The sequence below is a fragment of the Hippopotamus amphibius genome, chromosome 11 (assembly GCF_030028045.1).
Source record: "Hippopotamus amphibius kiboko isolate mHipAmp2 chromosome 11, mHipAmp2.hap2, whole genome shotgun sequence".
Classification (NCBI taxonomy): domain Eukaryota; kingdom Metazoa; phylum Chordata; class Mammalia; order Artiodactyla; family Hippopotamidae; genus Hippopotamus; species Hippopotamus amphibius.
The window spans coordinates 57,208,130-57,223,188 of record NC_080196.1 but is presented as its reverse complement, the minus strand read 5'-3'; the positions used below and the strand labels follow the sequence as shown (position 1 = coordinate 57,223,188).

The window sequence follows — 15,059 nt, the reverse complement described above, 5'->3', positions numbered from 1 at the left end:
AGATAACTGAAAAACATTCACAAAAGAAAAGTAGGAACTGGGTATCTGTAGCAAATGGGAAGTTTTTTGTGGGTCGCAGATGGCCTTGTTAACCTGGATTTACCCATTTCTATAGTGGGAGAAGTGGTAGCTTCTGTTGCCTACAGTGCCACTTCGCAGTGATACCCTTGAGTCTTCTGTCAGCCAGCTCAGAGCAAAGAAAAATAGCATTGTTATCCTAATTGCACAGTTTTTCAGTACATCTCCTATCCTGATCTTCTTTATCTTTCTTTAACTTTATATACAATTGATTCTCTTCCTTTTTTTAATTCTGAGGAACAACCTCACAAAGGAGTTAATATGTCAGGCTCTATTAAAGTCAAATTCTTTGGGTGTAAATTGCCCCTCAACCATTGCATGACTGAGCAAGTTATCTAATACATCTGTGACTCAGTCTCTTCTTCTCAATGCATAAATAGTATTAGAACCTCTCTCCTGGTGTGAGGGTTGAATGACTTAACATAGTAGAATTTTGTATGGTACTGATCACATAGTAAACATTCCTTATGGGCTGTTGTTTGTTTGTTTATTTCACCACCAGGAAATAAGAGTGCCTTCCTTTTTTAGCTTATAGAGCTGTTATTTAGAATCATAATTTTAGAGATAAGAAAACACTACATCCCAAAAACATTTTCCACCCTAAAATCGAAGCTCCTTTAAGTTATTGCCCTCTAAGTTCTCTTTTGAGTGGCTCATTATTTAAATAGTTATAGGAGGATTTTTAAAAGAAACCATGAATTTGATCAGGGATTTAGTTATCCTTTCTCTGTTTTAAGGTAAACCTTGATATTTTAAAAATAAGTATGATTCTTTTATTTTTTCTCAGGGCATAATACTGTTTTTCATGATATTCAAAATCTTCTTACATAGAACAAACTTAGTTCCTATTCAAATGGTGGTGCTTTCTCAGCTATTTGTATTCAAGTTATTCAGTTTGGGGGATTAAATATACTGTGAAATCTAAAGCTATAGACTTATTTTCCTAATGTGCTTGTCTATTGTCTGGAACGTGAAAGAAAGGAGTATAAAAAGTTCTGTGCATATTAGGCACCTAGGAAATACTTTGAAAATAAGTAAATGAAGTAGGTTTTTTCATGTCATTTTTATCTGTCCTTAGGGTTTCAGAAAAATCTGTTTCCTGTCAAAACGTATTTTTACTATAGACTGTGGACATACTATTATTTACCAGTTTGATTTGTATTTCTCAATTGATATGTGCAAAAGAGAGCCAAGCCCATAAGACCTTCCCTTTTTATCCATAAATACTATTTTAGTCTTTATTGATCATTACTTTAGATGTTTAAATAATGAGGACTTCTCTTCATGTGAATAGTTTCTTTTTTAACATTATTTAAAATCTGATCTTTTGAAAGTTTCTTAAATATTCAGTATCAGGAAGTCAGTCTTTATGTTTACTAAAACCTGTCATAAGGAAAACGTTAATAGTTTTTGTAGAGGCTGCTTTTTTTCTTTGAAGTTTGAGAAGAACATTGTTTCTTCTCATTAGAAGTAATAAAAAATGACAAAGGACTATCCTCTTTGTACCTAAGGAGCTGGAAATAATGGAGAGAGTAACTTAGACTGTGTCATGAAGAATGTGTTGAATTTCTGTGTGATGCAAATGGAGAGAAGCACACATTCCAGTAAAATACCTAGAAGCTGAAATAAGCCATGCCTTTGCAGGTAATATATAGACTGTTTAGGGAAATCTGAAGTCAGACTGTGGAGGGAAATAAATCTACTTCCTTTCAGACCACCTTTTATATGGCAAAGCTTAATTCAGTCACTGAAGGAAAACTATAGATTAGGATAGTAAATTTTTAAATGTAAGTTTTATCAGATGATATATTCCTTAATGCTAGATAGATACTGTTTCGCTTCGAAATGAATAATTAGGGGGGAGGTTACATTTTAATGTATTGTAAAGCATTCAAAATTTATAAACTAAAATATTAAAAAGTTATTTCTATAGTAACCCCTAGAACAAAAGAAAAATGTGTCAAATTTTAAGGCAATGAGGTTGAACAACACAAGGAGACTATAACCATGAGTCTGCATATGATTTTTTTTTTTTAAGAACTTTTATTGAGATACAGTTAACAGACAATAAACAGCATATATTTAGAGTGTACAATTTGGTATCCCAGTCACCCAATTCATTCCCCCCCAACCCTCCCTGCTTTCCCCACTTGGTTTGTTCTCTACATCTGTGTCTCTACTTCTGCCTTGCATTTCCTCTTTCATCGTTGTTAGCATTTGCCTTATGTATTGAGGTGTTCTTATATTGAATGCATATATATTTATAATTGTTATCTCCTCTTCTTGGATTGATCCCTCGATCTTTATGTAATGTCCTTTCTTGTCTCTTGTAACCTTTTTTATTTTGAAGTCTATTTTATCTGATATGAGTATCGCTACTCCAGCTCTCTTTTGATTTCCATTTGCATGGAATGTCTTTTACCATCCCCTCACTTTCCGTCTGTGTGTGTCCCTAGGTCTGAAGTGGATCTCTTGTAGACAGCATATATATGGGTCTTGTTTTTGTATCCATTCAGCCAGCCTGTGTCTTTTGGTTGGTGCATTTAGTTCATTTACCTTCAAGGTAATTATCGATATGTATGTTCCTAGTACCATGTACTTAATTGTTTTGTTTTTGTTTTTGTAGGTCCTTTTCTTCTCTTATGTTTCCTGCTTAGAGAAGTTCCTTTAGCATTTGTTGTAGGGCTGGTTTGGTGGTGCTGAATTCTCTTAGCTGTTGCTTGTCTCTTAGCTAAAGCTTTTGATTTCTCCGTCAGATCTGAATGAGATCCTTGCTGGGTAGAGTATTCTTGGCTGTAGGTTCTTCCCTTTCATCACTTGAAATAAATCATGCCACTCCCTTCTGGCTTGCAGAGTTTCTGCTGAGAAATCAGCTGTTACCCTTATGGGAGTTCCCCTGTATGTTATTTTGTCATTTTTCCCTTGTTGCTTTTAATAACATTTCTCTGTCTTTAATTTTTGTCAGTTTGACTACTATATGTCTTGGCCTGTTTCTCCTTGGGTTTATCCTGCCTGGGACTCTCTGCTTCCTGGACTTGAGTAGCTATTTCCTTTCCCATGTTAGGGAAGTTTTCAACTATAATCTTTTCCAATATTTTCTCGGGTCCTTTCTCTCTCTCGTCTCCTTCTGGGACCCCTATAATGCAAATGTTGGCATGTTTAACATTGTCCCAGAGGTCTCTTAGGCTGTCTTCAGTTCTTTTCATTCTTTTTTCCTTATTCTTTTCTGATTAAGTGATTTTCAACATTCTGTCTTCCAGCTCACTTATTTGCCCTTCTGCCTCAGTTAATCTGCTATTGGTTCCTTCTAGTGTATTTTTCATTTCAGTTATTGTGTTGCATATCTCTGTTTGTTTGCTCTTTAATTCTTCTAGGTCTTTGGGAAACTTTTCAATCTTTGCATCCAGTCTTTTTTCAAAGTCCTGGATCATCTTCACTATCATTATTCTGAATTCTTTTTCTGTAAGGGTGCCTATCTCCTCTTCATTTAGTTGTTTTTCTGGGGTTTTATCCTGTCCCTTCATCTGGTACAAAGTCCTCTGCTTTTTCATTTTCTCTCTCTTTCTGTGGCTGTGGTTTTCAGTTCCACAAGACAAAATACTGCTGACACTGCTTGATACTGCTATCTTCCCTCTTGTGGAGGAAGCTATCGGAGGCTCATGGGTGCTTCCTAATTGGAGCGACTGATGGTGGTGCCTATGAGTTTTAATTCGTTAGATGATTCATCTTGCCACTGTCCCCTCCACAATGACCTAACTGAAGCTGAGAGTTGTATTAGTCAGTATAAAGTATATCAGAAGTCCTCAAGCTTCTGAACTTTTTAAAATCATCAGGAGAGCCTGTTAAATAACAGATTGCTGGGCACCAGGCTCAGAGTTTCTGATTTAGTATGTATGGTTAGGGCCTGAGAATTTGTTTTAGTAGCAAAGAAAACTATCAGTAATTTTCTGAAAAGGGTATTAAGATTCTTCTCCCCTTTTAAAATCCATTTCTATTTAGAGGCTTGGTTCTTTTACTTCAGTTAAAACTATATATCATAATAGATTGAAGGAAGAAAGAAATATGAGAATCCAGCTTCTCCTGTTAAGCCAGACATTAAAAAGATGTGCAAAATGTAAGGCAGTGCCACTCTTCTCATTAATTATATTTTGTTTTAGAAAATAATTATTATTAATAAAAAAAATTTTCTTTTAAAATGTTATTGACATTATTTTTAAGCTAATATTTTTAAAAGATCTCAGTTTCAATTTCAAATATAGTAAATATCAACATAGGTAGCCCAACTAAGGATTTTTGGGGGTCCTGCATAATTTTTAAGAGCATAAAGGGTCCTGAGACCAGGATCTTTTAGCATTGCTTTTCTTTTTTTTTTAATTATAATTTTTTTTTTTTTTTTGGCTGTATCAGGTCTTAGTTGAAGCACGTGGGGTCTTTGTTGAGGCATGCAGGATCTTTTGTTGCAGCACACGAGCTCTTTGTTGCGGCACATGGGCTTCTCTCTAGTGACGTGTGGGTTTTCTCTTCTCTAGTTGTGGTGTGCAGGCTTCAAGGTGTGCAGTTGTGACACATGGGTTCCAGAGCGCATGACCTTTGTAGTTTGTGCCACGCAGGCTCTCTAGTTCAGGCGTGTGAGCGCAGTAGTTGTTGCATGCCAGCTTAATTGCCCTGTGGCATGTGGGATCTTAGTTCCCCGACCAAAAATTGAACCTGCATCCCCTGCATTGGAAGATGAATTCTTTACCACTGGACTACCAGGGAAGTCCCTAGAATTGCTTTTTGAAAGTCACTGTTTTTCATCTTCAAAAGGTTACTGTTAAAACAGATCTCTAGAAGAAAATATTTCAGGGAAAAAAATTTCATTGGTTCTAATGAATGTAGGAAAAATGAAAATACATTTAAACATTTGTTTTTCTAGGATGGAAATAGAGTATATAATCAGAGATACTAAGTAGACATGGTTTTGCCCCCTTTTCATTAACTTAATGTTATCCCTGTTTATAAGAAGCAGATGATTGGAATGTCTGTACTAATCTGTACTTATGTCTGTACTAATCTGTATGTCTTATTGTACTTTGTTACTCAAAAAGTAGTTTTGAAACATATTTCATCATTACTGCGCTTCTTAACTGTAAATGAAAATACCTCTAACCAAGTATATCATAAGCATTTAACTAATAAGTGTTGGGAGCAGTGTGAGTGTTGGTATAGAGAGCGTTAAGTTCCATTGTATCAATAAAGAGTTGTTCACAGTCTTCTTTGTTTCTAGGTTTTGTGGTAGGGCAACAGGAAGGATTTAACATTCATGTAAGAAATAAAGGCATTTTGTGGGAAAATAATAAAATGTCAGGTTATATACAAAAATAATTGAGGAGAGTAGGGAACTTACTGTGGAGTAGAGTGACAGAGAAGAATTTTTGAACTTGGAAATTGTGTGGGATTTTCAAAAAATTAGAGTCTGGATTATAGAGAACAATAAAGAATCAAGTAGAAGGAATAAGCAGAGGTGTGAAAAATGGAATAAGTACAGTTTTGAGATTGGTTGCATTTAATTATTAAATAGACAAAAGGGAAATTAAAAAAAAAAAAACTCTACCACCGAATACTATTAATTTCAGCAGTATCTTTTTAATCCAAGAACTGCAAATGTCTTCAACTGCAATTTAAAAAGTACATTCATGTCACTTATGCAGATAACAGGAAAATGTAATTAACACCTCATTCCCTTTATATTGCAAGGCAGGGACAAAAGAAGGTACAGTCAACATTAAGTTTGTTTTATGTACACTTTGCCTCTTGACTCTAATGTAATAGATTTGAATAAGACCACACTCCCTGAATTTTTTAAACTTTTTTTTAACTTCATGAAATGCATTTTAAAAATTCTTAAAAGTTTAATTTATAGATATTAATTTTAAAAAAGCCATTCCCTTTGGTATGAGGATGAATTTTGTTAAAACACTGATAGCCTCTTTTCAAAATACATTCCTCTTTGACCTTGCAAAGCATAGTAATGGTTTCATAGTTAGATACTGAATCTTTTACGCCTTATAATTAAGTAGTAATCCTGTTCTTTGAGAATGTTCTTACAAGAAGGATAGAGTATACTCTTCATTTGCAGGCAGTGATGCATAGCTGACATTGGAATTCCAGTAATACCTGTGATGAAGTGAAGAAAAGTGGGGCTACGTTTCCTATTGAAAGTGTCGAGGCCATTAAACTCCCTGTGATGGTTGATAGCATTTGATACCTGATTTATTAAGGGTAGCAGTTATGAATCAAAGATTGGTCAAATAGGTTCTCTGCTCAAGTGGTGGGTATCAGGAAGAATTACATTGATAACAAAACATTACTTAAATAAGTAAATAAAACTAAGGAAGGTTTATCTGTACCTGTGATATCGTAAGCTTCTCATTTCTTTACCTCTTGAAGGGTAGAATGGTATTTGTCTAACAAGGGAATTAAATGGGAATTCCAGAATGAGAATAAATAAGAAAATGAAGTGCTTAGCTTAGCTGAACAGAGGGTACATGTTTAGTTGAAGGCAGTGAAACCTTTAACAGAAGTTGATCATGAACTTTTCACCAAATCATGGAAAATTCAATGATAGCATACTCCCTTGAACCCTAAAAGATTAGGAGATGATACTTTCCCAGTGAGTATCAAATTTTCAGATTACTTATTCAAAAACTAATTTCTCATCTTTTTGGAATCATGGACTTCCCTTGGGAAATTGGTGAAGTCTGTGAACTTCCAAAACTACTTATTTCATTGTTTAGAGACCCTGAAGCCCATTTTGGAACTCTGAAAATGTATTTTTCAGTCATGAGTAATACATAGAACTGTTTTAAACAGAAATGAAACCCCCTGTGTTGACATGTTACATTTTATGGTCTTAAATACGTGCAACAGAAAACCTGATGTTAACTTATTACACACCTACTCGTACATAACTATAAAATAAAAACAGATTTATAAGTTAAATAATGTTACAAACTAGCAAAATTTAATCTAACAGTATTAATGTGACAAAGGAATACTAAAACTGAATTGCTGCTTGCAGTGTGAATATGGTAAGATGATGTAGTGTGAGTTTCCGTTCAGAGTGCTGTTATGTCCTGTCCCATGCTAATATTCTTATACTACTTTCCACTACTTGAACTATTTTATAACCTCCATTTATTCAGGATGCTGTAATGTAGTTTTCCAGGCACTCTGCTTCTGTTAGTATTAGCCTGCAGCAGTTAAAGTAGCCTTGCTGTTGATAGCACCCAGTCAAAAACACTGAGATCACAGGGCAGTATTAAGTAGTAAGGTACAATCCAGATGATCCAGACTCACCTTTATTAATTTCATTATAGATCCTCACAGAAATGAAGACACAAAATTTTTAATACATGACAAACTATAAGAGCTCTAGTTAAGAACTATCAGTTTTCTAGAAGAAAATTTCTCACATCTATAATGTTATTAAAAGTCTAACCTGTAAATGCGAAATTGAGGTGTCATTGGTTAAATAAATGAAAAATAGCCACACTGCATGCTCCTGTGTGCTAGGCATTATCCTAGGTTTCAGGACTATAACAAAAGTAAATGAAACAAGGTTCCTGAATATAAGACTCTTAATGGTTCATTAAAAGTATAGCACTGGGGAGAAAGATGAGTGAACAAATAATTTCAATATACACTTAAGCTAAAGTGTTGTGTTTTTTAAAATATAGATTTATTTATTTATTTTTATTTTTGATTGTGTTGGGTCTTTATTGCTGCGCACAGGCTTTCTCTAGTTGTGAAGAGTGGAGATTACTCTCCATTGCAGTGCGTGGGCTTCTCAGTGTGGTGGCTTCTCTTGTTGCAGAGCACGGGCTCTAGGCATGCGGGCTTTGGTAGTTGTGGCACATGGGCTCAGTAGTTGTGACTCGCAGGATTAATTGCTCTGCAGCATGTGGAATCTTCCCAGACCAGGGATCGAACCCATGTCCCCTGCATTGGCAGGTGGATTCTTTTTTTTTTTTTTTTTAATAAATTTATTTATTTATTTTATTGGCTGTGTTGGGTCTTTTTTTGCTGTGCACAGGCTTTCTTTAGTCGCAGTGAGTGGGGGCTACTCTTCGTTGTGGTGCTTGGGCTCCTCATTGCCGTGGCTTCTCTTGTTGCAGAGCATGGGCTCTAGGAGCATGGGTGCTAGGCGCATGGGCTTCACTAGTTGCAGCACATGGGCTCAATAGTTGTGGCTCACGGGCTCTAAAGCTCAGGCTCAATAGTTGTGGCACATGGGCTTAGTTGCTCCGTGGCATGTGGGATCTTCCTGGAGCAGGGATTGAACCCGTGTCCCCTGCATTGACAGGCGGATTCTTAACCACTGTGCCACCAGAGAAGTCCTAAGTTAAAGTATTTTGATAGAAATAGGTGAGGTAGGACCTTCATTAATAACTGCTTACCAAATAGATGCTGATTTAGGTAGTCCTCGTGCGAGCTAGAGGAGACATTTAGTTAACCTGTTACTGCCTTTGTTTCTGGGGTGGGGAGACAGAACCACTTTTCAATTCTCCACAGGCTCCTTGCTATCTGTATCTACTGAATTCCTTTTCATCTCACCTCTGCCATTTGTCATTTACTATACTAGATATAGCCATTTAAAAAAATTATTATGAGACTCTTGGGGAGGAAGAAATTTTCCTCTACCCTTCTAGTTCCTTCTGGCTGGTCTAAGAACTAAATTGACATGAGATTATTGACAGATTAATAGGAAAAAAACTAAAGTTTATGGAAGATACCCAGAAAAACTGTGAAGAACTCACCAAAATGGCTGAAACCCTCACCTTAAATACCATCTTGGGCTAAAGACTAAAGAGGATATTGGGGATAGTGGTTTGGGACTCAGAGGTGAGGAAGGCAATTCACATGGAGATGGAAAAGCAAATGTTTGGTAAATAAATGTTTGCTGGGCCAGGCAGAGACCACGAGACACAAAGAGGAATTTTTAACAAACAAACTTCACTAGGTTCCTCCCTGTCTACATACGTAATTCATACTATAATTAATCTGTGGTGATAGGTCCCTTCCTGGAACAGATCCTCTGCTGACATTTTTTTAAACAGTGAGGGGAAGGTCAAGTTTCTTCCTTTTGGGTCTTGATTGGTTTCATCTCAAAAATAATCTTCATTCCAAAAAGATATTTTGGGGGCAAGTTTTGCTCCCCTATAAGACTTTAAACATTTATCCAATTTGTACAGAATATTTTAAGCCTGGTATACCTTTAAAGAAAAAAAAAAGATAATTTTGATAAATGGAAAACTGGTTTTCAGTGCAATAGTTACACTGATGATGGTGCAGGGGAACAAAACTTGCCACCCCAGAATGTTTCTGGTATGCCGTTTCAAGCTGAAAACAATTAAGGCCAAAAAGTCGCTGGAAGCAGCTTTGACCTTACCCCTAACTGCCTGAAGAATTTAGATAGAGGGCTTATAACAGGAATAGAGCCATCACCAGAAATATCTGCAGAGAATACAGGCCAGGTGTGATGGGTGAAACTCTTGGGTATTTAGAGTCCATTCTGGGTCGCATTGCCTCTGCAAGGCCTAGCAGACGTTTCCCAAGCATTTGCTTTTCCGTCTCCATGCCTTCCTCACATTTGAAGTCCCAACCCCTGCCGCAGCATCCTCCTTTGTCTTTAGTTGAAGATGGTATTTAGAGTGAGGGTTTCAGCCATTTTGGCAAGTTACTTGGATTTTCTGGGTCTCTTTCATGTATACATGTTATTAAACTTTGGTTTGAATTTCTCCCCTTAATCTGTCTCATGCCAAGTTAATTCTTAGACCAGCCAGGAAACCGAGTAGGGTAGAGGAAAATTTCTTCCTCCTGGATGATGGCTGTTTTTCTACAGCCAGGTGATGATAATGTCTAAGTCTCTGGTTAGCTGTCATTATGAGCATGCATTTGTAGGCTGTTGTTTCTCTTTGTGTATGAACTCCGTGTCCCAAATTTAGTCTGGCTTCTATCAACCCCAGATAATTTGCAATACAATTTCCTTTACTCTTGTGGGAAAATAGTGCCAGAGTCTATCTTGAATTGTACTTAAATTTAATATATTATTGCCTAAAATTTGGACTTTTTTCTTACGCAGCCTTGACAGATTTGAAGTTCTTTCTCATTTTCAGAGTTTTATAACATTTCCAGTTTAATGTGTTATTTAGTTTTTCTTTGTAAGAAAGATGCCCAAAGGAGTTGCAGAAAATAAGATTGCTTCCCACTAGCTATCCGTTTTACATTTGGTAGTGTATATATGTCTATGCTACTCTCTCACTTCATTCCAGCTTCCCCTTTGCCCCACCCTACCCCGTGTCCTCAAGTCCATTCTCTACATCTGCATCTTTATTCTTGCCCTGTCACTGGGTTCATCTGTACCATTTTTTTTAGATTCCGTATATATGAGTTAGCATATGGTATTTGTTTTTTTATTTCTGGCTTACTTCACTCTGTATCAGAGACTCTAGGTCCATCTACATCACTACATATAGCTCAATTTCATTCCTTTTTATGGCTGAGTAATATTGCACTGTATATATGTTCTACATCTTCTTTATCCACTCATCTGTTGATGGGCTTTTAGGTTGCTTCCATGTCCTGGCTATTGTAAATAGTGCTGCAGTGAACATTATGGTGCATGTTTCTTTTCACATTATGGTTTTCTCTGGGTATATGCGCAGTAGTGGGATTGCTGGGTCATATGGTAGTTCCATTTTTAGTTTTTAATGTAAAATAGATAGCTAGTGGGAGGTTGCTGCATAACATAGGGAGATAAACTCGATGATGGGTGATGACTTAGAGGGCCAGGATAAGGGAGGGTGGGAGGGAATTGCGGGAGGGAGAGGACGTGGGGATATATGTATAAAAAAGCTGATTCACTCTGGTGTACCTCAAAAACTGGCACAACAGTGTAAAGCAATTATATTCCAGTAAAGAGCTTTAAAAAAAAGAGATTGCTTATCTCTTTAATATTTAATTTTACTAATTTCTGTCAGTTGTGATCTCAGGTATCAAGGACATTTTAAACATCTTTAAAATGTATTAATATTTATTTTTGAACAAAGTTCAGTATTTAAAAGAGTGATTACTGTGTACCAAGTACTGTGTTAAGTATTAGTTATATTATCTCTTTTAATTCTGCCATAGGAAGTAATTATCAGTATTAACCTGTTCTGTAGTTTAGAAAGTGAGGCTTAGAAACTTTATCAGGATCAAGTACCTGATCAAGTGAGATGTGAAGGTGTCTGTTTTACTCCAGGGCCTGACTTGGAGTGCCTGCCAGGGCATCACTGTGACCTGGGACTTCATTATCACAACCAGAGTCAGATGCGTGCCCATCTTTGTTTTATGTTTCCAACAGTGACCTAATGATGGTGTGTAAAGTTCACAGATAACAGTGGTAATGCTCAGAGAAAGGCATAGACAGAAGAGTATAGCTTAACATTTTAACTGGATAGAGTCACTGCCTAAAAATACTTTGCAAGATGGCAAAAGTGTGTAAAAATTCAATACAAGCACCTCAAGAAGGAAAGTTTTAGGCTTGTGCCATTGAGGGAAAGAAACCTAAGCTTCCCAAATACATGATGGAGGATAGATTTCCACATAAAACAGTTCAGAATGCATTACAAGATAAATTGAGTGGGCAGGTTGCACTAGGGAAATTTTTAGTTGGCTTTTTTAATGCATTCATTTCTTCATTCAACAACGAGTGCTTACTGTGTGCTAGAAACTATTCTGAGGCTCGGGAAACAGCAATATACAACACAGGCATAAATCCCTGCCTTGGTGGTACATAGATTGTAGAATCCAAGGGGTTACTCTTAGTGTTATAATGTATGCCTACTTTATACCTCCTCCTAAATCAAAAGATTCTTTATGGATTCAGTGGTGAATCATTCTCTAAAGTGAATGATCACATTCTTACGTATCTGACCTGTGAGTTTAGATGACTGCTGAAGGGTTTGTCTTCACGGGCACCATAGCTGTATTCAGCCCTTGGCAAAGGTGAATACTGTGCTTGGTTTTCTAGCCTGCAGCTAATGAGTGACACATATTAGTTGGAAGTAGTTCAAATGAAGCTAACAATATAATTTGAAATTTGGGGGATGTTTTTGAAAGTGCAGAGAATAGTGATAAGTTAAAGGAAGGATTCATCTCAGGAATACTTAAGGAAATGATCTTCCTTTAGCATAAGAAATTTGCTACAAGATACTAATTTCTACTAACACCTCAAAAAGTTGTCCAAGCATTAGCCATCTTTGATTCTGGAGATCTAAAAGTAGGATTTAAATTTTAAAATATTACTGTGGGATGATTTTAAGTATACCTTCATCTGAATGAATGTGAGCTGAAAGGAACTAAAATGTGCTCTGAAGGCCACTCTCAAGTTTGGGGTTACAGGATCAGTTTAATAAACTTCAGCGTGAACTAGTATTCTTTGTGAAGAGACACGGCTTTACCAATTGTATGACGTATCTATTTCTCAGTTTCTTAATATAAAATTCTGGAAACAAATGAGTTTCTTATCAACATCCAGGCAAACTCTTCCACATAGACTTCGGATATATTTTGGGCCGGGATCCGAAGCCTCTTCCGCCTCCGATGAAGCTGAATAAAGAAATGGTGGAAGGAATGGGGGGCACACAGAGTGAACAGTACCAAGAGTTCCGAAAACAGTGTTACACAGCTTTTCTCCACCTTCGAAGGTAAGTTGGTTTGCTTGATGTAGAGAATTTTGGTAAATTCATTTCACAGAGCAAGAAAAATATTTGTTGAAATGTATACATTCTTTAGCATCACTCTTTTTCAGAATGACAGAGGCAGCAGTATTTGTTAATGTTCACTTGATGACTATTTTGATCAACAGTCAGATATTAAAGGAAGAAGACAATTTCTTCCTTTCGCACTAATTATCTGACTGCTAGATCCCACCAAGTGGGAAGCTGGCATTACACAAGAATGAAGCATTTAGCTCACGTGGAGTGATTAGTCAAATAATTTGTATTCTTTAGCACCTTTACCAGCCTTAGTTGGTTGCTCTTGAGGAGCATTCCAAAGTTTGTTAAACAATTGAAGGATAAACATTATATATGGTTTTGTCTCTTTAGCACCTCACCAGTCATTCTGCTTAAAAAAAAAAAAAAAAGTTGATTTTTCTTTCTATCCCTTTTTCTGCAAAGCCACTGTATCTCTGCTTCTTTCATTCAAATTTACTTAGGAGTGAACATGCATCATCAGGAAAAAGATAAAAGTCATGTTTTTTAAATTCAGGACATGGCTCTGATGATTAGTCAAAAATGATGGGTCATTTTTACTCTAACTCCGTTTTCAATCTAACTGTGCAAAATGAATATCCTTAGTCCATGAGAAAAACCCCAGCTCGGGAGAAACCTGTGTGCTCTTCCAGGTGAATATGTAACTGATACAAGTGAGTTGCCTATGCATGTGTCTTTTCTGTCTTTGTAACCTCAGTTTATAGACACTCAGTGTGTGTATGTTGAATAGGAACCTTCAGTGTTTGTATGAGAATTTCTGCTTCATGTCTGGAGTGAGGCCATGTTCCCAGGTGATATTGGTGCTGCTGGCCCCAGGTGAACGGCTGTCCTATAGTGATGAGGTTCCGTCTTTGCAGTGGCTCAGCAGGCCTTCGCTGTTACCTCAGTCTCTACTGCATGTCACCAGCTTTACCGTACATTTTGCAAACAGCCACGTTATTATCCTTTGGGTGGTAGAGTGGCTCAGTTTTACTTTCCAGAAATGCTGAAGGAATAATGAGAAGATTGGTGCCTGGTGATGCAGAAGCACTTTCAGAGGTGAACGTTCCACTTTAATACCTGGGATTTTTAATTTAAAATAGTCATAGCCTGCAGAAAGCTAGATGAAACTGTGGTGGTCTCAGTAAGGAGGCAGACAAGATGATATGAAATAGTAACTAGAGAAATGTCAGAGGTGCTCTATCTTATTGAAGGCAGAAAGAAAACAATGTGCCTTATAAACTGTCATTGATAATGGATTGGTAGCAATTCAGCAAAACGAGAAAATAGAGGCAGATTTAGTATGGAGCCAAAGTTAACTTTCCTCACTATTAAGAAAAATCACATTAATTAATCTACCTCACTTTATGTTAAATCTTCATGAAAATTGTTTTATTTTTTATTTTCAGAAATTTCACTGTTAAGATTAGCTGGACCCTAATATTTTGATCAACATTTATTTTTTAATGTTGTATTTTAGAATATGATTCGATTAGTAAAAATTTCCATTAGGACATAAGAATTAACCAGATAGCCAAAAGCTTGTTTGAAGGTAAAGATATTTGACACTTACTATTAGAGTTTTTATGTGTGACCAGCCATGTTCTTTTTATGGTTTTTGTTGATTGCTAATCAGCAAGAAATCATTGTATAAACTGTGGACCACATAAACAGAGCAGTCTCTTTTGAACTAAGTTATGAATGGTTATAGTTGTACAGATGCCAGAACACATTTTATGGTGTGATTTTTCATGTAAGAAAATACATCGTTATACCAATAATGTATTGGAAATTTTATTTTTTTGAATACTCTTATGGCAATAGTAGTAATGCCAGAACATTGTAAATCTTAAGTGTTCAAGGAAAACATAACTTCTCTTAATCCATGTTTATGCCAAACACCACGCTAGACACTGATGATAAAAAGAGGGCCTAAACTTCTCAGTAAAAATGTTGAAATTGGGAATGCATTTTGCTGCATCAAGCAAAGTTCTTACATTGTCTTAGAGGATGTTTGCCTAGTCACTAAACAGCAGTCAATCTATTGATCACACAACTTTTCATCGTTAACCTCATTGTTTTTCCTCCTGGAAGTAGTATACTTATTAAATAAATATTTTTATAGGATTCTACTGTGTTGCATGCAAAATGAATAGACTGTAGGAGAAACAGACCTCTGAAACACTGTAAGAACCTCACTTG

At 36.4% G+C, this 15,059-nt stretch overlaps 1 protein-coding gene across 2 annotated transcripts in view; it reads left to right on the top strand.

Annotated features, from left to right (window-relative positions):
• Positions 1-15,059, top strand: part of PIK3C3 (phosphatidylinositol 3-kinase catalytic subunit type 3) — a 137,101-nt gene that overhangs the window by 105,963 nt on the left and 16,079 nt on the right. For both annotated transcript variants that reach the window (XM_057698880.1, XM_057698878.1), the window contains one exon: positions 12,641-12,809. In XM_057698880.1, coding sequence (XP_057554863.1) covers positions 12,641-12,809 — 169 coding nt within the window. The remainder of the gene's footprint in view (positions 1-12,640; positions 12,810-15,059) is intronic.